The sequence below is a fragment of the Triturus cristatus genome, chromosome 12 (genome assembly GCF_964204655.1).
Source record: "Triturus cristatus chromosome 12, aTriCri1.1, whole genome shotgun sequence".
Lineage (NCBI taxonomy): Eukaryota > Metazoa > Chordata > Amphibia > Caudata > Salamandridae > Triturus > Triturus cristatus.
The window spans coordinates 215989990-216014946 of record NC_140595.1 but is presented as its reverse complement, the minus strand read 5'-3'; the positions used below and the strand labels follow the sequence as shown (position 1 = coordinate 216014946).

The 24957-nt window shown below is 44.6% G+C and overlaps 1 protein-coding gene across 1 annotated transcript in view; it reads right to left on the bottom strand.

Annotated features, from left to right (window-relative positions):
- LCAT (lecithin-cholesterol acyltransferase) overlaps window positions 1-24957 on the bottom strand; it is a 474689-nt gene that overhangs the window by 24912 nt on the left and 424820 nt on the right. Inside the window, exon 5 of the mRNA XM_085638505.1 lies at window positions 17232-17456. Coding sequence (XP_085494631.1) covers window positions 17232-17456 — 225 coding nt within the window. The remainder of the gene's footprint in view (window positions 1-17231; window positions 17457-24957) is intronic.

The window sequence follows — 24957 nt, the reverse complement described above, 5'->3', positions numbered from 1 at the left end:
GCGGATTTGAAGGGAACCGGAATGGACTGGAGCCTGCAGCACAACGAGGGCCTTGAAGTGGGAACGCAGGCCCAGGGGCCTTGTTTATTTCACATCTGAGGTGGCAGGGGTGTGATTCCCATTTGGACATCACCGGAGACTGGCGCAGCTGTCGTGCGGGCAGCAGCCACGGACACTGACTCTACAAGAGGGAGAGACTCACCATAGTGTTGTGTATCACACAGTGGCTGTGGCTTCCAAGGTCTCTGCTCTCTCATCCCACTTCCTCCAGCGGTGTGGGACACCTCCACGTTGGTGGTGGTTTTGGTTTGGGTCTTTGCTGGCGGAAGCTGACAGGCCGATGTGGGTTGATCTCACAGCAGGCGGCGGTGAGTAGCTGGTACAGTCTGGTCTTCTGTCCACTCGAGCCCTCAAATTACATCATGGCGAGTGGCCGCACCGGTCGGGGCACGGTGCAAGCAAAGCTCGATAAATTCGCATGGCAGAAGGACCGAGATGAGCTGCAAACTAACCCCAAATCTAAAGGGGGTCAATCGGACCCCACGCTGCAAGATATCTTGACCGCCATCAAGACGGTGCGCACCTCACTGGAGTCACGCATCAACACAGTCGCCACTGAGGTATCTCTGATCCAAACTGACATGAGGAAAATGTCTAAAAGCATTAGTACAGTCGAGGCCACCACCAAGGAACTGGCGTCTGACTCGGACCTCCTCAAAAGACAGGTGACTGAACTCCAAACCACCCAGGAGGCATTGGCGCTGCAGCTCGATGACTATGAAGGCCGCATGAGATGGAACAATGTACTTTTTTGGGGGGATGCTGGAACGAGCTGAGGAAGCAAAAGACACACAACTGAATGGACGGAATGCAAACAAATCAAAAAATTCAGCCCCAGTCAAGAGATCTGGGTTAAATCCATCATTCTTTTGCTCACTATGCCACCCCAGTTTAGACCTAACGAACGAGCCGAGGGGCAGGCAGCAGATCTCTTTGTCGAGGAACTCATACTTCAGCAACTCCAGCCACGAGGTCTATCCAAATGCTTTTCGACAGAACGTGCACATCGAGTACCCAGGGCCCGGCCTAAACCCGGTGCGCCTCCCAGACCTCTCCTGGCAAGAGTGTTTAACTTTCGACTGCGATGCCATACTACAGACGGCGAGACCTGCCCCGCCACTGGTGATTGATAACCGCAAAGTCACTTTCTTTCCATACATCACTCTGTGGGTTCAGAAACAGCGCTGTAACTTCCTTGACGTGAAGCGTGCACTGCGGGACCGAGAAATCAAATATGCCATGATGTTCCCTGCCAAGCTGCAAGTTGAGTTTGACTGGAAAGCATGTTTTTTCACTAGACCCGAGGATGCATGGGACTGGCTCGACGGCTGGTGAACTGTTGGCAAACGCCCGTTTAAACCTGTTGGAGAACTTGGTAATAAAGGTAGGCCAAGCCAGCGACTGGGGTCTCCACCAGGTGAAGCCTCTGATACGCAGATTAGTGACCGATGGTTTGGTAAGGCCTACTCCTGGTTAATCTGACTTGTGGTTTGAAAACTATATAGGCGCTGTTAATCCCGGCGTCATTTGACTTCCATTTGGCCAGCTATGAGATGTAAGTTCCTTATGTCTGGCTCTACACTGGTGTTTGCTTCCGGGGTGCTGAATACATTATTTGTTGTTTGTCTTCTGTGATAAATATTGCTTATTGTGTGACTGATCCGTACACTAAGGCAGGGGTTACAAGGATTATCATGAAATGCTGATCCAGGGAGTGGGGTTGGATAATGGTTCCAATACTGTTTAGGGTGGGCAACAGGCACTTTGCAAGTTTGGGGTGGCGGGTGGTTTTGTGCACATCGTGCAGGGAGGGGGGGACGGGAGGGTATGTTTCGACTATTTTAGCTTTTGTTTAGACATGATGATTATGTTGGTTTTTCTTTTCATTGTTGATTCATGTTATTTTTGGCAGCAATTGTTCTCTTTATTGCTTTCTATGTCCATGGGCACATTTGTAACGTTTTACCAATGGGAACGTGGGAAGACCGTAGGGCCACAATTACCAGGTTACCCACATTTCCGTATACACAGTCCTCCATGTTGTCAGGTTGTAGACCCCCGCACATTTTCCACTCTTGCTCCGTGTGCATTGATGTATACTTTGATTATTGGCTCTACACTGTACCACTATCTACTAGCACATGGGACCGCTTTTAACACTTAATTTCCTTACATGAAACGTTAACAGCTTGGGGGATAAGCTCAAGCGGGGAATTGTGCTCCAATATTTAAAGTAAAAAAATTACCTATACCTCTAGTGACTTCAACACTTATTCATATGAAGTAAGATAAACGAAAATTAATACGTTTACCTAAGCAGTAATTTCTGCCTTTTATTTATTTTTTAAATTAATATCTTTGATCACAAAAAGAACACATAATGAACTACACGAAATACCACATTAGTACTTACACAATGAAAATGAACAACGTGAAAAATGTGTTTTGACATACAATTACAAATAAACTCATAATAATCAAACATCGAAGCAACCAAATGAAATGTCACAAAGAACAATCATTATATACACAATCCGAAATACAAAGTTGTCATACAAATTGATGAATTAGACAACTAACACCCTTATATTTGGAATACATCAAATCCTCTGAAATATCAGGGACACAAGGGGGTATATTTGCAATATTTAACCAAGGAGTTGAGTTCCTTTGTCTGCTGACGCGTTTCGAGTGCCGGTTAAATCAATTGCCGCACTCTCATCAGGGCTGGATTAGTCTTTCCCACGAACAGACTGATTGTGACAAAAGGGGGGGGGGGGGTTGGGGAAAATACAGAGTTTAAGTTTTTATTAAAAAAGGCACTTCCCAAAGCCCTAATTCTTTCTCTATCTGCACAAGTTGGTGGTCACATACCTGCATTATGCCGGTTAAATGTAACCATCAGCAATATGTAACAAGCAGTGGTTGCCAATCTGCAATAAAATACATTATGAATAATTTAGCTCATGGGGTGTAATTCTTTTGTCTGATAGCTATGTCTGGGGACAAGGAGGGAATAAAAGGGGGGGCTTTGTTTTCAATATTGCGTGGCCAAGACGATTTATAAACAGTAGACAGCAATTGCAGATCTTTACTTCTGCAAGAGAAATAATACATGCAGTTTCGCGGTGTCTGTTTAAATGAGTTTAAAACGTGACAACTGAGCACAAATTATTTACTCACTCAGGGAGAGGGGCCCAAAGGCGTGGCCCCACAGAGTAAGTGTTGTAACAAATGACGGTCCTTCACTCTCTTTAGAAATAGTTTGTGGCTGCAGGGGCAAAAAAATGTAAGGGTTTGTAAAAATCATTTTTGGCTGAAAGCACTTGGATTCAAGTGCAAACTATGGGGCATATCAACAACAACCGGCGATAATTATTGCTCAGCGCTCTTAGCGTGAGGATAATTATCGCCGGCTAGCGTGAATTTTTATCGCTGAGATAGCGTGCTATTAGCAACGCTTATCTCAATAGCGATAAAAATCTACACGCTAACAGGCTAACGTGAGATTATCGCTGGAAACCCAGCGATGATCACACGTTACCTTGTTGATAGGGACAGGCAAACTTAGCCATGATATCCTCCTTCCATAGGATATCATGGCTAAGTCTGAAAATTAGCAGATGTAAAAAAGCAGCGTTAACCGCGGTTAGCGCGGCTTTTTTTGTCTCTAACAGGGTTAGCGACATTCTTGATAATAGGAGAAATGTCGCTTAGCGACATTTCTCCTATTATTTTACTCTGGAACGCCCCCTTTGCATCTCATTAGAGATGCAAGGGGAAGCGTAGAGTAAAAGGGTGCTAACATGCAAATTTGCGTGTTAGCACCCTGTTGTTGATAGGGTGCTAGTTTTATCTCTGCTTTTTTGGCTTTTAAAGCCAAAAAAGCAGAGATAAAGCCCTTGTTGATATGCCCCCAAGTTTTGCTCACCTAATAAAGCTTTAGGCTCGAGGTTTCAAGTGGGGATTTGTCTCCATTATTGCTAGCAGCTCGCCGAGCTGATTGACACATCATGTGATAGTGCATCAGTGTCACATGATGCGTTTCTGACCAATCACAGGAGGGGATGATCTAATTGCATTTGCAATGACTTCTGGGAGATGTAGTTTATTGAAGTCATGTGTTTCAATTCATTTGCCCAAAGTAAAACTTTTCAATATCACAGGTCGGTTGTGTTTTCCAACATATCGATATTGATCTCATTTTTACTTTATTAGAGAGATACAGGTCCTGAAGCTGACAGCAGCGCCATATACTTGATTACAGCTCATGAGCCATCTAAGCTCTGTTTAGCTCGCTCATGCAGTTGAGGCCCTGGTTGATGCTATCGAATTTCATAATTAAATATGCCTCTTTCCGCAGTAGAGCGGTCTCAATACATGTAGATTTTGAGTCAATCCATGCAAGAACTGTCCAACGCAGTTCATTTTCGCTGTGTTCAACAGCTAGAAAGTGTTCTACCATAGGCGCTGTCAGGACTTTTCTCCTAATTCGAGATTTGTGCTGTATAATTCTCACATTAACCTGTTGGCTTGTCTTTCCGATATATATTTTATTGCAAGAGCATACCACTGCATAAATGACGTTCTTAGTCTTACAATTTGTAAAACTTTCATGTCTCCATTTTACTCCATTGTGTTCAAATAGACTTCCTTCTATAGTAGCTGGGCAGGCCATACAATTCCCACACTTGTGGTGCCCACAAATGGGTTTTAAATTCCACTTGGTGATCAAATCACTCTTTGGTTTAGGGATGTAACTGTCTGCTCTTACTATCTGCTGGCCAATGCTGGGATTCTTGCGCATGGCGAAAATGGGTTTAGCTAAGGGATGTTCCAAACTTTCAAGCAAATGCCAATTCCTTAAGATGATTTGTCTGAATTTATTGGTATGGGCCCCATATGTTGTAACACATACGAGTTTGTCCATTTCTGTCTTTTCCTTTTTCTGTAACAAATTTTCCCTAGGAGTGAACCTTGCTCTTTTTTTGGAATGCTTAAGGAGTTTCTTAGGGTAACCCCTCTTTTCCATTTCCTTACAGAATGAGATTGCGTGGTCCTCAAACTCTGCCAGATCTGTACAATTTCTCCTAATCCGCAACAGCTGCCCATAAGGGAGGTTCTCCTTTAGGCACTGTGGATGCGAACTTGTGTAGTGAAGTATAGTATTCCTGTCTGTCTCTTTTTTATAAAGGCTAGTTGTCAATTTTTGATTATGGGGACATACTGCAACATCAAGGAAAGTCATCCTTGTTTTGCTAGACTCGATGGAAAATTTGATATCATTGTGCCTTGAATTCAACCAGTCATAAAAATGATTCAACTCGGTCTGGCTCCCCTGCCACAGGAGCCAGACGTCGTCAATACACCTCAGCCATTGGTGCATGTTGTTTTTAAATGGATTGTTGTTGTGTATAAATCTCTCTTCATACTGGGCCATATACAGAACCGCCATTTCCGGCGCATAGGGACAACCCATAGCTATGCCCTTAATCTGTATAAAAAAATCACCTTCAAACTTAAAATAATTGTTTCGAAGGCATATTTCAGCCAATGTCATGATAAATGATGTGGGTACCCTGTGTGGTCTCTCCCTCAAGTCCAAGTAAAGTTCCATCACTTGGAGTGCCTCATCTTGGGGGATTTGGGTATACAGGGATGTGACATCTAATGTCACCATCATCTGTATGCCATCATCAAATGTTGTTCCCTCCACTTTTGTGATAAAGTCTGTTGTGTCCCTGAGATAAGATTTGACACTGGGCAAGAATGGTTTAAGAAAAAAGTCGATATATTTAGAGACTGGCTCCAAAACAGAGTCACAGCCTGAAACTATCGGTCTGCCTGGGGGCGTTTGGCTATTTTTATGTATTTTCGGAAGAAAATACAGTACCGGGATTCTTGGTTGTTTTTTATTCAAAAATTGGAATTCTTTTGGACCCAGGAATCCTTCATCTAAACCATTTTTAGTTATTTGTGCAATTTTGCCCTGTATTTCACGAGTGGGGTCTTCTCTCACCCGTCTGTACCACTCGTGATTCTCAACATGAAGTTTACCCTCATTTAGATACATAGTGCGGGGCCAGATCACCACTGCCCCGCCCTTATCCGCCTGCTTGATCACAATTGAGGGGTCTGCTTTTAGGTCACTAATAGCTGTTAATTGGCCTCTCCTAATATTGTTCTGTACAAAGCCCTTAGTTTTTTCCAATTTAGAGATAGAGGATAACACTACTTGCTCAAAGGCATAGATTTGTTTTGGTATATTCTGAGTGGGAGTGAAGTTAGATTTCACTCATAGGCCAGTCGTCTCTTGACTTGATGTTGGTTCAGTCCCGGCAAAATAGGATTTTAACCGAATCTTACGGCAAAAATCCAAAGCCTCTAGTTTTAACTTTGTGAAGTCGGTATGTCTCTTGGGGACAAACTTTAACCCTAGAGACAGAATAATTTCTTCGTCTTTTGTGAGTTGTTTGTTTGACAGGTTTACAATAGTTGAGTTATCTAATTTTTGTAGTACGTGCTGCGTGTTCGCATCTCCCAGGGCTGTTTGAATCGGACCCTTGACCCTCCGCCCCTGGCTAAAAAAGGCTTGTTGGAAGGCCCTTGTTTAGTAAAATTACCAGGCCTTGAATCGGGTGAAGAGTCAGAGGATGAGGTATCTGAGAAACCTATGAATCGGTTTTTTGATCTACCTTGAAACGTGGTTAGAGCTCTTCATGATTCTGCCAAACTATGTATCTAAATGAGGGTAAACTTCATGTTGAGAATCACGAGTGGTACAGACGGGTGAGAGAAGACCCCACTCGTGAAATACAGGGCAAAATTACTAAAAATGGTTTAGATGAAGGATTCCTGGGTCCAAAAGAATTCCAATTTTTGAATAAAAAACAACCAAGAATCCCGGTACTGTATTTTCTTCCGAAAATACATAAAAATAGCCAAACGCCCCCAGGCAGACCGATAGTTTCAGGCTGTGACTCTGTTTTGGAGCCAGTCTCTAAATATATCGACTTTTTTCTTAAACCATTCTTGCCCAGTGTCAAATCTTATCTCAGAGACACAACAGACTTTATTACAAAAGTGGAGGGAACAACATTTGATGATGGCATACAGATGATGGTGACATTAGATGTCACATCCCTGTATACCCAAATCCCCCAAGATGAGGCACTCCAAGTGATGGAACTTTACTTGGACTTGAGGGAGAGACCACACAGGGTACCCACATCAATTATCATGACATTGGCTGAAATATCCATTCGAAACAATTATTTTAAGTTTGAGGGAGATTTTTTTATACAGATTAAGGGCATAGCTATGGGTTGTCCCTATGCGCCGGAAATGGCGGTTCTGTATATGGCCCAGTACGAAGAGAGATTTATACACAACAACAATCCATTTAAAAACAACATGCACCAATGGCTGAGGTATATTGACGACGTCTGGCTCCTGTGGCAGGGGAGCCAGACCGAGTTGAATCATTTTTATGACTGGTTGAATTCAAGGCACAATGATATCAATTTTTCCATCGAGTTTAGCAAAACAAGGATGACTTTCCTTGATGTTGCAGTATGTCCCCATAATCAAAAATTGACAACTAGCCTTTATAAAAAAGAGACAGACAGGAATACTATACTTCACTACACAAGTTCGCATCCACAGTGCCTAAAGGAGAACCTCCCTCATGGGCAGCTGTTGTGGATTAGGAGAAATTGTACAGATCTGGCAGAGTTTGAGGACCACGCACTGTCATTATGTAAGGAAATGGAAAAGAGGGGTTACCCTAGGAAACTCCTTAACTATTCCAAAAAAAGAGCAAGGTTCACTCCTAGGGAAAATTTGTTACAGAAAAAGGAAAAGACAGAAATGGACAAACTCGTATGTGTTACAACATATGGGGCCCATACCAATAAATTCAGACAAATCATCTTAAGGAATTGGCATTTGCTTGAAAGTTTGGAACATCCCTTAGCTAAACCCATTTTCGCCATGCGCAAGAATCCCAGCATTGGCCAGCAGATAGTAAGAGCAGACAGTTACACCCCTAAACCAAAGAGTGATTTGATCACCAAGTGGAATTTAAAACCCATTTGTGGGCACCACAAGTGTGGGAATTGTGTGGCCTGCCCAGCTACTATAGAAGGAAGTCTATTTGTACACAATGGAGTAAAATGGAGACATGAAAGTTTTACAAATTGTAAGACTAAGAACGTCATTTATGCAGTGGTATGCTCTTGCAATAAAATATATATCGGAAAGACAAGCCAACAGGTTAATGTGAGAATTATACAGCACAAATCTCGAATTAGGAGAAAAGTCCTGACAGCGCCTATGGTAGAACACTTTCTAGCTGTTGAACACAGCGAAAATGAACTGCGTTGGACAGTTCTTGCATGGATTGACTCAAAATCTACATGTATTGAGACCGCTCTACTGCGGAAAGAGGCATATTTAATTATGAAATTCGATAGCATCAACCAGGGCCTCAACTGCATGAGCGAGCTAAACAGAGCTTAGATGGCTCATGAGCTGTAATCAAGAATATGGCGCTGCTGTCAGCTTCAGGACCTGTATCTCTCTAATAAAGTAAAAATGAGATCAATATCGATATGTTGGAAAACACAACCGACCTGTGATATTGAAAAGTTTTACTTTGGGCAAATGAATTGAAACACATGACTTCAATAAACTACATCTCCCAGAAGTCATTGCAAATGCAATGAGATCATCCCCTCCTGTGATTGGTCAGAAACGCATCATGTGACACTGATGCACCATCACATGATGTGTCAATCAGCTCGGCGAGCTGCTAGCAATAATGGAGACAAATCCCCACTTGAAACCTCGAGCCTGAAGCTTTATTAGGTGAGCAAAACATAGTTTGCACTTGAATCCAAGTGCTTTCAGCCAAAAACGATTTTTACAAACCCTTAAATTTTTTTGCCCCTGCAGCCACAAACTTTTTTTAAAGAGAGTGAAGGACCGTCATTTGTTACAACACTTCCTCTGTGGGGCCACGCCTTTGGGCCCCTCTCCCTGAGTGAGTAAATAATTTGTGCTCAGTTGTCACGTTTTAAACTCATTTAAACAGACACCGCGAAACTGCATGTATTATTTCTCTTGCAGAAGTAAAGATCTGCAATTGCTGTCTACTGTTTATAAATCGTCTTGGCCACGCAATATTGAAAACCAGGTAACCCTTTTTTTTCCCTCCTTGTCCCCAGACATAGCTATCAGACAAAAGAATTACACCTCATGAGCTAAATTATTCATAATGTATTTTATTGCAGATTGGCAACCACTGCTTGTTACATATTGCTGATGGTTACATTTAACCGGCATAATGCAGGTATGTGACCACCAACTTGTGCAGATAGAGAAAGAATTAGGGCTTTGGGAAGCGCCTTTTTTAATAAAAACCTAAACTCTGTTTTTTCCCCAACCCCCGCCCCCCCCCCCTTTTTGTCACAATCAGTCTGTTCGTGAGAAAGACTAATCCAGCCTTGATGAGAGTGTGGCAATTGATTTAACCGGCACTCGAAACGCGTCGGCAGACAAAGGAACTCAACTCCTTGGTTAAATATTGCAAATATACCCCCTTGTGTCCCTGATATTTCAGAGGATTTGATTTATTCCAAATATAAGGGTGTTAGTTGTCTAATTCATCAATTTGTATGACAACTTTGTATTTCGGATTGTGTATATAATGATTGTTCTTTGTGACATTTCATTTGGTTGCTTCGATGTTTGATTATTATGAGTTTATTTGTAATTGTATGTCAAAACACATTTTTCATGTTGTTCATTTTCATTGTGTAAGTACTAATGTGGTATTTCGTGTAGTTCATTATGTGTTCTTTTTGTGATCAAAGATATTAATTTAAAAAATAAATAAAAGGCAGAAATTACTGCTTAGGTAAACGTATTAATTTTCGTTTATCTTACTTCATATGAATAAGTGTTGAAGTCACTAGAGGTATAGGTAATTTTTTTCTTATGTAGTATAACTGGCCCTGCCTACCCTCTAATCCGTTGGGCCAAACCCCTCCTTTTTTGCCAATATTTAAAGTAGCAGGCGCCGGACATTGTCCTTATCCAGGAGACACATTTAATTGGAAATACCTGCGGCGCATTAAACAGATGGGGTTATACCCTAGCCGCTCATTCGGGATTCACATCGAGCTCCCGTGGGGTGGGGGTTCTCATACGTAGAGGATGTCCATATATGATTAATAGGGTCTGGTCGGATGCACAGGGCAGATATGTAGCGCTCTCTGGGACCTGGGACGGACAGGCTCTCAACATAGTTTCCATATACATTCCTCCTGGGCTGCAGCGTCTCACGGTGTGTGACCTTGGCAAGCTCTTGCTTGATTTACCCCTAGGTCTGTTAGTGCTGGGGGGGCTTTAATCTAGCTTTAGATGGGGCTAGGGATCGCCTACAGCCCCGCGGGGATCCCTCGGGGGATCTCAGTTGGCGGAATTCTTGTCCTCCATGGGCCTAGGTGACATTTGGAGATGGCTTAACCCAACTACCGTGCAATTTACATTTTATTCTGGGGCCCACAATAGTCAATCACGCATCGATCATGTGCTCACTCACGCTCTAGATATACCAGCCTTTACGGAATCCATGTGCCTTGCGTGTGGGATCTCCGACCACTCCCCGGTCCTCACGACCCTTGCGCACGATTTACCCAGGTGGCATACCACCCTCACTATCAATCCTTGGGCGCTTAAGGTACCCCACATTAAAGAAGCGTTGCTTAAGGAAGCTGATTTTTATTTCAAAGAGAACGTAGGGTCTGTTGCCTCAGCCTGTACCTTATGGGGAGCATTCGGCACTGTCATGAAAGGTAGAGCCTTGTCGTTGATGGTCGGCCACAAGCTGGAACTTACTAAATGCATCACAGAACTTGAGGACAAAATTCTGGTCCGGGAAAGAGACCTGGCACTTACCCCTGACCCGGAGATGCAACACTCTCTTACGATGGTTCGTCTCAACTATCAGCAGCTTCTGACGGAGGCAGCCAGGGCACGGTACGCCTCCACCCGGCATAGGATATATGAGCATGGTGAATGGACGGGTAAACTCCTGGCCTGGTTGGAGAAAAAAGAACAACTGTCCAGATGGGTGCACTCAGTTAGAGGGGTCAATGATACTGTAATCACGGATCCCCAACAGATTGCAGACATGTTTGCCTCTCATTTCTCGTCAGTGTATACGTCCTCTACGACAGTCCAACCATCTGCAGCTGCAGACCTTCTTTTGACCATTAAGGTTGCACATCTGTCTGACCATAACCGAGATTCCCTAGAGGCCGCGATCATAGAGGCTGAAATTCAGAAATCTATTCAAGAAGTCCGCTCGGGAAAAGCCATGGAATTCTTGAAGCCAATGGCTGCTAAGCTCTCTCCTCACTTGCTGTATACTGAGAGCCTTGATAAAGGGGAACTACCAGCTTAGGTTAGGACAGCGTCCATCATGGTCATACACAAGGGAAGCCGCCTGACGATTGTCGGTCGTATAGACCAATTCGCTCCTCACGGTTGAGGTGAAAATATTGGCGAAATTGTTGGCCAACAGGCTTATCCCCTGCATCACTGAACTAGTACACCCTGATCAAACTGGGTTCATGCAGGGGAGAAATACTGCCCTCAACCTACGATGGTTGAATGGGGTTTTGGGCAGGCATGACACTATCAGAGAAGATGCTGCATTACTGTCGTTGGATGCATCAATGGCGTTCGACACCATAGAGTGGAATTATCTATTCGCAGTGCTGGATAGGATGGGATTTGGTCCGAACTTCACAAAGTGGATTCGATTGCTCTATGCCACCCAACCGCACATGTGGCGGTCAACAAACATGTCTCCAGACAATTCGTGTTGGGGAGGGGCACTAGACAAGGGTGTCCTCTGTCCCCCTTACTGTTTGTCTTAGTACTAGAGCCCCTGGCAGTCTGGATCAGTGGGGACCCATGGATTAGGGGTTTGAAGTGGACCGAGGACCATGAAGACCGTATCTCCCTATAAGCAGATGATATCCTCCTGTACATGGCCTCGCCTTCTCACTCTTTCCGACATGTTCTCCATATTTTCCACATCTTCGGTGCCCACTTGGGGTACACTATTAACTGGACTAAGTCCCAATTTTACGTATTGTGGGGTGCACCGCCATACAATCCTAGAGGGTATGACATGCCGGTAGCAACTGAGAGCTTCAAGTATCTTGGCGTCTACATAACTCTAGACCCAACCTTACTCTATGAACTGAACATACTTGCCCCCCTCACACGTCTTCGATCTGATATCAGATGTTGGCGGTACCTCCCCCTTACTCTCTTGGGACGTGCAGCCCTCTTTAAGATGTTGGCACTACCATGATTCCTCTACGTGTTGCAAAGCACCCCTAATGTTATCCCTGACACCTATTTTGCCAGTATAGATAGTGTAGTGCGGGAGCTCCTGTGGGATGGTCGGGCCCGCGCATTGCTATGAAAAAGTTGACGATGGGGTGGTACGATGGGGTATCGCATTACCCAAAATCAGGCTTTATTATCAGGCGTCCCAGTTGGTGGCTGTCAACAGGTAGGTGCATGGGATTATGATGATCCAAACTTCAGGACTTATCAGTGGCTTCTGAGGAGGAGGGGCTACAGTAGAGCACTTTACACGTACCCTCGCAAGCTCAATCTCACGGGACCTACGGCTCGCACAGTGGAGGTCTGGCACGGGGTGAATAGGAAATGGGGCTGGCATAACAAACTTAACAAAAGCCACACCACTCTGGGAACCAGACCTGCTGGGACAGCTCAGCAAATGTCCGGGATTTGACAGGAGGGATATGATAGGTATCTCAACGGTGGGCGACATGTGGGTGGGAGGACATCTAGCAACATTTGCAGACCTACAGTCTAAATACCAATTAGTCCCAGACTGAGGTGTTCTGATATCTACAAATCAGCCTAAAGATGTCCCACTACCTGAGGCCTCTCCATTGGAGGATCGATTGATTCTTGACGCTATGCCCAAAAAGGCCATATCCGTCACATATAAAAAAACAATTAAATAATCGCCCGGACACTTTACTGCGCCTATGACAAAGTTGGGAGGCAGACTTGGGGGACTTAGAGGATGAGGACTGGCGTTATGCCCTGGCTTCCCCCAGAGAAGTGGCTATCTCAATGAGATTGTGCCTGGTCCAACTGAAGATCCTTCATTGGATATACTTAGGCGCGGGGACCTTGGTCAAGATAGGTAAACGGGATGACCCCCTTTGTCTCCGGCAATGCCAACAGCTGGCAACCTTTTTCCATGTCCTTTGGGATTGCCCTTCAGTGCAGTCCTATTGGAGCAAGGTCACACAACACATGGCGAGAACAGGTGGCAAGGCGCTGAAGGCTTCTCCCCAGCTATGCCTCTTAAATATTTGGGAAGCTACTGATCTAACACAAACTGAGCAAACACGGGATTCACTGGGGTGGGTCATTGCAAAACTGAATATCGCTCAGAAATGGGGAGTGGGGGTGGTCCCGGCTCTACGCGACTGGGCAGCTGATATGGATAGAGCTATGATCGCTGAGAAAGATGTTTTTAAAAACAGGGGCTGCCCTAAGTAATAGGATCATAAATGGGGATCTGGAACAGATATAGAGGTAGCATCTGCTTGTCCCCTACTGTGGAACTACGACGTGAGCGACAAAGACTGCTGAATATCTCTGGCCTTGATGATGTGCCCTTACCTGACATTGCCTAGTGGAGTCACTCCCGTATGAAACATGAATGGGGCGGATACTGTTGCCCAAATTACCCCACTATGTGTACATTATCCGATGGGGTCACCAGCGAATAATTAATATGGCTAGTGGATGGGGTTTGAACGATGCTTCCCAGATTTCAACTGTTTTGATCAATGTACTTCTGTGCCACAGACTTCATTATTATATCATTGCTGCTTTATGTTACATTTTTGCTTTTTCTTTCAATAAAAATGTTTATAAAAAAAAAATAGGGAATGTCCTGACCTTGCTAAGCAAGGTACCTTTAATGTGATAGGCTCCACTTTTAGTATTTTTAGGGCTAAATAGCATGATATTAGGCTTTATATAATTTGTAGTGTGATCAAGGTTGTCCATGAAACCGACAAAACTGCTCAAGATTTCCTGAATTTGAATTTAGTGGTTCCAATAGCATATGAGGTGAAAGTGGCTAATGTACGATACCCACCCTTCTCCACTGCTACCATAGAAGTAGGCGAGCTCAGGAGTTGTTTCTTGGAGGAATGCCACATCAATCTTGTGGCAGTCCAATGAAGCTGGAATTGGTCTGATCTTATGAGGATTGAATCCTTTGACATTCCAGGTTAGAAAATGTACGGATTGCCTCCCGTTGGCCATCCGAATCTAGATATTAAGTAGTATAGTAGATACACAATAGCGGACCTGATGGCCCTTCTGGTGACAAGTCATAGCAATAGAAACCCTGCAGAGAAAGATGGAGCATCTTGAAACTGCTTCTGCCAGTTGTGAGTTCCTCTTTAAAAGACCCTCCCACACTAGCAACCCCACCCGGCCAGAAAACTCCCATATAAACCACCAAACAAAAGACCCAACAAAAATGAGAGAGAACAGTACCACATGCAATACGTGTGTCAACAATCTTGGTGAAGGAGGGTACCCCTGGGGGTGCCATGATAGACGTCAAAGCAGCACCGCCTAAAATGGAGGGGCAGTAGGGATAAGAAGTCTTATAAAGCTGCAGTGAACATGATATGCAGTGGTAAAAACCATGGGCCAGTAACCCAGATGTAAGTCCACCATATCCAGGTCTTGTATCTGAGCATAGATCAAGAGTAGAAGAGTTATCAGAACAAACATGTATACATTTAGAGCCACATCAGTAGATCATCTCACTGTAGGAAATAACATACTGTCCATGGTCTCAGATGCTCAAATGAAGAACATCACTTTACATCACCCAGGTATTCATTCAGTGTATGTTGGGAGTCCATTTCAGGAGGAGGCAATCTGTTTTACAAAGAGAGTGACATTCTGTAGCGTTAGGAGGACATGGGGCTTGTTCTGGTGCATGATTTTCAGTCTTGAAGGGTAGAGCATAGCATACGGTATGCAGACTTGCCTCAATTTGCATTTGTGGGACAGGTACTCTCAGGAGGGCTCCAGGACCACAAGTGTGAATTCTGGAAATATTGATAGGGCCATGACCTCATATGTTAAAGATTGTTTCTCCCTAGCTAATTGGAGAATAGTGTCACATTTCTAAAGCCTAGCTAGGACAGTATGGGGTGTTGCCCCAGGTGGTGACTTAGGCCCAATAGTACAAATTACCTTTTTAATGGCGAATAAGGGAGAGAAGTTGTCTGCACCAAAGAGGGCTCTTTAGCTAGGTTTCCTCTTAGTCAATCTTGTTACCGGTGTTGGTGGGTTCAGAATGCCCACCTGTTGTAACATTAAGAGTCTTGGACAGATCTAATAGTTTCACATTTTTGTCTGAGGTGGTATCCTTCAAAATAAAGATCTCATGATACTGAAGTGGAGAGTGTCTTTTCCCTATTAACTGAGTGTAGTTGGGAACTGGTCCACTCTAGAAGAAAGTGACTATTGATATAAGGCTTTTCTTTATATGTAGAAGGAGTCTTTTCGCATCTGGCTTGATGTCACCGGATCGTTTTTCACCCACCGTGCCACCTTAGTGTGCACCCAGACAGTGCAAATCAGTCCTGACCCTGCTCCAATCGGAACAGTCCAGCCCAAACCGCCAGGCCAAGTCCTCCCTGAACCGCAACACAAACAACCCAGGACTGGTTTCACCCTGATTAGGGCTTATCAGCCAGACATAGCTTGGTTCCAGTGGCACAGTGAGCATGGGACCCACGTCTGGGCATTTAAGGCCTGGAAATTCGGGCTGGACTGTTACCATTGGGCAGGGTCTAGAATGTTTTGCATATGGCTGGATCCAAATTGAGATGGTATGGTGGGTTAAAATGATGAATAGAGATGCAGCCAGAGCAATTGCCAGTGGCTGAGATTAAATCAAGCATTCTGTCCATCACCATGTTTTTGATGCCTGTGGTATACATGGCACTCTCAGCTCAAATTGTATGCTCAATGCTTTCTGCTATCTGACCAGTCATCACCAGCAGAACTGCAATATGCTTTTATATTGTCTTGTATTGGATTTTAATTGCTTCTATACTATACCAGTTCGGTGCTTAATTTGAGCTGGTGATTTCCGGTTCTTGGCACGGGCACTTAATTGCCAACACTTATAACAGTCTGGTACATGTTGGGGCTGTTTGATTGTTTAGAGATGAGCACAACAACAGTTTTGTATTCATTCAATATACAATAAAATGTATTAATACCTGCCACTCAAGCCATTCTTCTAGCATTGGTGGTCTGGAATAGTCTGAATTGTCAGACCTGTAGGTGTGTGATGGTTAGTTGCTGTGTTTGTATGTCATGGGCTGTGCTGGCAGGGGCAATGGATAGTGTAAGCTGTAGTGGCCACCTGACGAGGGCTCTGACACTTATTTTATTTATTTATTTACAAATTAAGCACTACCTGTGCTGTAACATTCTCTCAATAACTGTTATTACCTTTTGGCTTTCTATACTTTTTTTTGCAACATCTTGAGTTGTTGAATCTCAGATACTTGAATTCAACAAGCATACCCATTTCAATATTGCGGTTATATTTCTGTATGCCAGTTCTCTATCTTCCAGCTCTTGTGGCTTGAAAATCCCAACTACTAACTGCCTGGGACTACGACCACAACTCTCAACTGCCAAGCCACTTCCACTCAACGTTCTCTGGGTATGTACACCCAGGGTTCTTGACTTGAGTCAAGCACCCTGGGTGAACATATCCAGGGTGTACATATTTAGCCATCACCTATGGCTAAATATGTACTTCATTGATTTTTGCATATTTGTTTCATGTGAGTACCTACCATAAAGTGACTATTGAAATATGCACAGGAAGAAGGCTCCAAGACCTACTACATGTATAATTGATGCAAATTACCTTTTCATGAGGGTATGTTTTGAGCATGTGAAGACACCTTATTTAAGCAGGGCCTTATCCATCCACATCTTATACCAACAAAAACATGATCAAGCTACACAATGGAAAGATACCTCACCTGACATCAGCACCAATAATGGCTTGACAGCTCCACCCCAGGGCGCCCCTAAAGAGATGAAGCCATTAATATGCTGGTCCTTCCATTCCTGTGGTTGTTTAGTTAGAAAATGTAGGAGATACAGGCAGCCAAGGCTATGACCAATAAGATAGACTGGCTTCTGGTAAGCTTCATACATCTCCTCAATCAAGTCCTTTATCTTGTGGAAGTATTCCTCCTGTACATCTGTGGGGGTCACAGGAAAATCAGACGTTTGAATTACAACTTGTGTAGGTCATTGTAAGCATAAACAGGCATTATTTGCCATATACAATACTCTTTAGCGAGAAGCCATTGGTAGTTTACAAACGTAAGCATTGATTAACATAGATTCTGAGGAACACTTGGTCCTTGTCACTCTTAAAGGATATAAACAGAGCACTGGACTGGGAGAAAAGTGACGCATTCTTTTAAAGATCTATGTGTCAGCGATAATGATTTACCAAAATAACGTGTACCATAAAGTGCCTTGGCTTGCACATACTTGAGACTGTCGGGCAGATTTACAAAATGTCATGTAATTCAGTGGCTTTTCCTTGGATACTGGAGCTACCGCCCAGCCTTCTGAATAACTCCATACATGATTAATCACCAAAAATACTATGATCTATTCTGAGCCAGCAATTACCCAAACAGGAACCTGCTACATGCGGTTTCTTGCCAATTCTCACGTAGACTTCAGCCGCATGACGAAATTGATAGCCCCCTCGGGCTTCCTATTGTAAGCCGAATACTATGTGCCTTCACTTGATTTGCATCCACCACACGGCTGGTGCAGCCGGGCTCTTAATATTAGGTGCTCACACACCTGTCCTGATGATGATTTCAAATACATAAGATTGAAACGCCGTTGACCATAGAACAACCTAACTCCTTATTTTATTGTATAACACATTGCCCAAAAGGAATCTCCTCTTGTTGTTTAACTCGATGTATGTTTTAATGTCTTCTAACTCACCACAGCACATTTTTTTACTTACTTGTGAGCACTAGATCAAAAAGTTTTAAAAAATGTAGAAATGAAATACTTTGCAATGAATAAATAAATTCCATGACAATGTTAAAATGTGTCCTGCCCTATAATTGCCAATGATACACTGTATAATGCTGGGTCCTATAAACATGTAGGACTTATTGCGATTTTCCTAAAACACTTCAGAGACCTATTGCCTTAGTGAACCATTGTTTTTTTGAAACTCTATTACCACAAAGGGCTTGCTTTTCAAGATATCAGTCTCCATAGTAAATGATAGGAAATTGTATTTTTTAATATAATGCATTGCTGTCATATTGTCTGTTCATATAAGTACTACTTTTTGGTGTAGGTGACTGTGAAAAGCATTGAGAACTAGCTGAATTACTGGTACCTGTAGATGATTGATATGAAGATGTGTTTGAGCTATTGTCTAGCTTCTGTGAGATCTTCCCTATGTGCTCCCCATCCCTGAAGGGATGCATCTTTGGTAATGGTGATTTGAGGAATTGGGGCTTTGAAGGACTGGCCTTGCAACAAGTTGCTGTTGTTCCCAGTGGCGGCTGGCAGGGAACGGGGGGGAAACAAAATATTTGTTTTAAAACCACTTACCTCCTCACGGCTGCCTCTGTATCTCCTCCGTCATTGCTGACGAGTCCCAGAAGCACACAGGCTCCCTTAAGCCAATCACAATGCTGCAATGCAGCATTGTGATTGGTCTAAGTGATGTACACAGGCGCTCAGGCAGGCAGTGGGAGCTTGTGCATGTTCCTCACCAGGCTGTGTTTTAATGCTTAGTGGGGAACATGCAAAGTGCGCATGACTGACCGGCCCAAGACGGCTGGCCAAGCAGTCATGCACACTTAGTGTGCATGAACTACTCTTCGCCCCTGTGCCACTATCCCCGACCTACCCTAACCCAGCCCTGCAGCAATGAACCTTGTTATTATCATTTTATTAGTCCCCTTTTCCACTGCTCTGAGAGCAGTGGCCGACACTCTGCCTTAGCAAAGGAGCCGCCCCTGGTTGTTCCACCACTGCAGAGAGCAATGAATTGCTGGCCCTACCCACGCTCAATCTTGGAGATGTCCTCCGCTTAAGACCATTGAGATTGGAGAGTGTGCTGAAGGGGACACATATGTAGGCGTGCATGTTGTCATAAGGCTATGCAGGAAGACATCATGTCTAAAAACGCCATTGCTACTTTTACTGTGAGTTTAGCTTGTGGATGAAAAGAGGTTTGGTTTCTGTGCATTTCTGCACTCTTTCTGTACTGGAATATGCTTTAGCGGTAACAAAATTGCAAGTTGCACTTAGGAAAGGCTGAATTTCCAATGGTTGCAGCTGAGACTGTTGTATGTTTAGGGTAAACCCTAGTTTGTGTTGAAGGTTGATCACCTTCTGAGTGTCTTGAAGACACTGTTGGTAGTTTGGACTTTTGATGAGCCAACCGTCTAGATAGGGCAAAATATGTACTCGTTTCCTTCTGAGATGAGCCGTCACTACTGCAATGCATTTGATGAAACCCTTTGAGCTGTAGTGACCCTGAAGAGTAGCACCTTGATAGTGTTGCCTGTAGAGTTGAAAACGTAGATAACAGCAGTGTGGTGGATGAATAGGAATAAGGAAGTATGCACCCTTGAGGTCTAATGCGGTTGTGAAATCTCCTTGCTGTAGTAGTGGTATCACTTCTTGCAGTGTGACCATGTAAAAGTGTTCTGAGGAGATGTAACTGTTGAGTGGCTTGAGATCTAGGATAGGTCTTAGGAATTTTGTCCTTTTTGTGGATGAGAAAATAAAGGGAGAATACTCCATGTCCCTCATGTGGTAAGGGTACAATTTCTATTGCCCCATTTAAAGGAGAGATAGAACCATGTCCAGTAAAAGGGTAAGATGTTCTTGTGGCACTTGTGGCATATTTTGTGTTCTTGGTGGTATTGTCGGTGGTGTTTGAGTTCTAAACAATACCCTTTTTTGATTATGGATAGTAATTGTAGGTCTGGGGTGATGTCCTGCCAGTGTGAATAAAAATGTTTCAACTTTCCCCCAACTTGTGATATATGTGGTTGGGGAGGTGTGGCTAGTCACTGTTTTGGAGGGGTGGGGGTTTTGGTAGTGGTTGCCTGGCCTCTACCTCTATTTCTATACATTTTTTAAAACAAAGAACCCTCAGTAAATTGACTCTGATAGGAGCCCTGTTCTTTAGGTCCAGTGCTGGAGTCAGAGTAGGAACACCCTCTGGCCCTACCCCTGTACTGACCACTATGAAAGGAACCACGTTGTTGTGTTTGTACGGCCCGTTGCTTTAGCAGTTTCAGTGTCTTTTTTAACTTTTCAAGCATTTAAGCCACCTGTGGCCCAAATAAATGTTGTCCATCAAATAATAAATTGAGCAGGTGTTGTTGTTCATCCGGTTCTAACCTGGAGACTCTGAGTCATGCATGATGTCTGATAAGCACACTGGTGTTAACTTCACGGGTGCTTTTGTCTGCAGAGTCTAGGGCACATTGTATAGTGGCATTAGATATATACATACCTTCTTTTTTTTTTTTTTTTTTTGTAAACAGATTTTTATTGATTTTTTTTTTTTAAATGTGACATCATGAGAAAAACATCCCGGAGGGCACAACAAATGATCAAGCAATTCAATTACAGTCCAGTACAGGTCCCCCCCCCCCACTCTTTTGCTAAGGTCCTCCTTCCTTTCTCAGTGTCGACCCTCTCATCGGCTGGGTAACAGGTATGTTTGCTCACTGGACCACCTCCCCTCCCTGTGTCTGGTTGCGTGTGATTGCCCCAGAGAACCTCCTAAAATGAACATCTCAATGGCATGCCTCGTGCAAATGCCACCTGTAAATCGGATTCGGTACAAATGAAATTGATTCCTAAAGACATATTATTACACCACCCACCATCATACTTTTCCCCACTCCCCCTCTTCCCAAACTCCCAGGAAAAACCCACCCCCTCAGGCATGCCGCTCTCTCAAGAAAATATCCATTTGTGGCTACCTAGTGCATCCACCATGTCCTATGTCCCTCACTTCCCAGACCTCAGGGATCAATATCATGGCAAGGATGAAAGGGAGCTCGCAACAGTACCCTCCCAGGCCCCACACTATGTACAAGTATACGTGAAATCGCTGGACTTAGTCACCCAGTGCTTCACCCCTCTCCCCCACCGCGTTGTCCGCATCCTCAGGCGGGTGCTTCATCAGGTTCACCAATGCCATCCAGGCACGTGCTATTTCCATCGACCTTTCATTCCCTGTGTGCGTAGCCATTCGTAGCCTGCAGGTTCCCTCACTCTCCGCCCTTTTCACCAATTTCCTATTCCATTTCAGAAGGTTGGGGGTATTCTTTGACTTCCAATGAGTGGTAAGCTCTCTCTTTGCCAGTACTAACCCTAAGTCGATAAATTTACTAGTAACTTTTGTCTTAGCAGTATGTGGGAACCAATGCAACAGACAACAACCAGGCGTCAATGCTACTTCTCTCTCCGTCACTGTGGTCAGTTCAGTCTTCACCCCTCTCCAGTATTCTCCCAGGCATGGGCACTCCCAAAACATATGTAAGAACCCTCCCCCTCCAGGTTACATCTTGGACAGATGGACGATACACCAAAGTACTCGTTGATTTTCCCGGGTGTAAGGTAGGCCCTGTGCAGTACATAGAAGTGAATTAACAAAAAGCGCACGTTCCTAGTGCCCTTCCAGGCCCGTTCTAGTATCTCTCCCCATTGCTTCTCCCCAATGGCCTCCCCCAAGTCTGTTTCCGATTTACAGCGTAAGTCTACCAACGGTTGTCGCAAGTCATGTGTAATCCGCCTATAGAGACATGTAACCGCCTTGATTGTCCGTGCTGCCATCACCACGTACTGACAGGCCAGGAGCGTCTCAGGCTCTACAACCCCTCTCGCCAGTGCTTTCTAATGGCGGCTGTCAGTGCCGCATGGAAGAGAAAGTCCCCTCGTGGGAGATCGTGCGCTCCCACAGGTCATCGAAAGGGAGGAGTTTACCCTCTTCAAACAAGTCTCCTATAGTGATGACCCCTGCATCTTCCCACTGGCGCAGTTTGCTCCAGTCACCACCATGAGGTAGTGCCTCACATATCCGCAATGGAATCTCTGGCACATACGGGATCCGTACTCGAGACCTCCGAGCCAGGCGATTCCAACATTGCCTCACCGTTCGTAAGTCAAGGGGAATCGATCTATCACTCACTGGCAACCGCAGCAGCACCCGAGAGAGCTGGTCCAAACTGAGATCCTGCCAACCCGAATCCTCCGTATCCCGGATTCGTCGCGCCGCACATTTCGTGAACCACTGGAGCTGCGCTGCGTGATATTAGGCCTCAAGGTCCGGCAAGGCAAAAAAAACCTCCACCCTAGGCCGCTGCATAGTGACAAGTGCCACTCTGCGTCTCCCGCTGCCCCATAGAAACCCTGTGAGCAAGGAGGTGAGCTGCGCAAAGATCTTAAGCGGGATCGAGATGGGGAGTGTCACAAAGAGATAAAGAAGCCTGGGTAAAGTGACCATCTTTACAAGTGTTATCCTACCCGCCACAGACAGCGGAGTGTCCCCCAGAATTCAAAGCAGCTCTTAACGCTGCACACCACGCGCCCTATATTACCCTCCAGGAGATCCATGGGGTCGTGGTAGATCCGAGTTCCCAGGTACAGCAAACAATTGGACTCCCATGAAACCCCCTCCGCACTCTGTATTTCAGCTCTGCCAGGACTGGCAGGGAACAGACACGACTTGGTCCAATTGACCCGGAACCCCGCAATCCTCCCCAACGTACTTAACAAATCTTTAGCGCCCGAAGCGTTTCACTCGAGTTGGCTAGGAACAAAAGCAGATCATCCGCATAAAGCACTATAGGTTGCACCTGGCCATCTACTAGCAGCACATATATTCCTACCTTCTTCCACCAATTGTGTACCACGTTGTTGGTATTGATGTAGTGATCAGGGAGGTGTTGCAATAGTTTCTGCATTTCATCCCATGTGACACGATCATATCTGAAGAGTAGTCCAATACAATTTGTAATACAAATGTGGCTGGCTGCTTGTGCTGCAATGCATTTACCAGTGGCATCATATTTCCTACTCTCTTTATCTGTAGGGGGCTCATCCCCTGTGCCTTGAGAATTTGCTCTTTTCCTGGCTATGTGTACCACTAATGAATCTGTTGTGATTTGGCCCTTGTATAGTATGGGCCCAATGGGCCTGCTTTATATTTCTTTCAATTCAAGGTGTGACTACCCTAGATTTAACTGGCTGCATAAATATGTCATGTGGAAGAACATAGATAGCATTTGAGCTGTTTTTTGTGATCTTCATCGTTTCAATCAGCAAATCATCCTCTTGTGAGATGGTGTTTAGGGTTACTTTGTGGTATGCAGCAGCCCTACTGATAAGATCATGGTACGTAGTTGTATCATCTGTTGGTGAGGGTTTGGATGGATAGATGTTAAGATCTGTATCATTCAGTGGGTCTGTATTATATATATCCCATGGGCCAGAGGCAGCATTGGGATCTCCCTGTGGGTCCGTGAAATATGGGATATTTTAATCCTCAGATTGATCATCACCAGTAGGTGACTGATCTAGTGAAAGAAGTGGCTGCTTAGAAGGTAAGTGTTCCGGAGTGGGTGTCCGCATTGGCCTTAAAGGTAGAGTAGGTGATGACGGAATAGGAGGTGAAATATTAAGGAAAGGAGGGAGACAAATAGGGATTGTGCCTCTATCCTTCTTCTTCTTCTTTGGTTGATGGGTTGGTTCAGGCCCAGCAATGTTCTCCTCAAATGTGTTCTTCTTTTTAGGAAACTTAAGGGAAACAGTTGATGGGGGTTTGGTGCCTAGTGTCCCAGTGGCAGGGTGCAAAAAAAGTCTTTTGGCCCTTGTCTAGTTTGTCTTGCAAGCACTCAAGTATGGGCTCCAACTTTTTTTGATGTGGCTCTGTGCTACTCTTGATGTTTTTTGGCATTGATGATGTGGAAGTCATCAAAGAGTTTTTTGTACTGGTCGCAGTCATTTGAGTATGTGCTTTCAATGCAGACAGCTTAGGTGCTGCTTGATGCCAAGGTCTTTGAAGATGAACCATCTTTTGGTTCCGAGGCTTTTTTCAGATCCAATGTGTGCTGCTTCGACTTTGAGTTTTTGCCTGATTTCAGGTGTACTAATGTGGTATGTTTTGAAGCTGACGCTGAAACAAAGCAAACACAACAAGGTGATGGACGATGCGCTGAAACTTTTCAGACACTCACCCCCAGTCACAGATCTGGATTGAATACATCATCTTTCTTTAGCTCACTTTGCCACCCCAGTTCAGGCACAGCTATATGCAATTAAGTCTTGACCCTGTGCCTCATGGAAACAGTCCAGCCTGAACTGCCAAGCCATGTCTTCCCTGGACCGGAAACAAGCATCCTGGGACCGGTTTCAGGCTAACAGCCCTCATCAGCCAGGCTAGCTTGAATCCAGTGGCAAGGTGAGTAAGGGACCCACATCTGGGCATACCCTGCCAACTTAGAGCGAACAAAGCAAACACAATGAGATGATGGACGGAGGGGGGGCACTAGGTGGTGCACAGGCAAAATAGCCACACTAGCGTGAGGCTCCTGAGCCTGGTGCATTTATCCGTCAATTTATCCTGCCCAGGGGACTCCAATGCATTCCCAGCCAATGTCGGAGTGGAGCACATGACTCTGT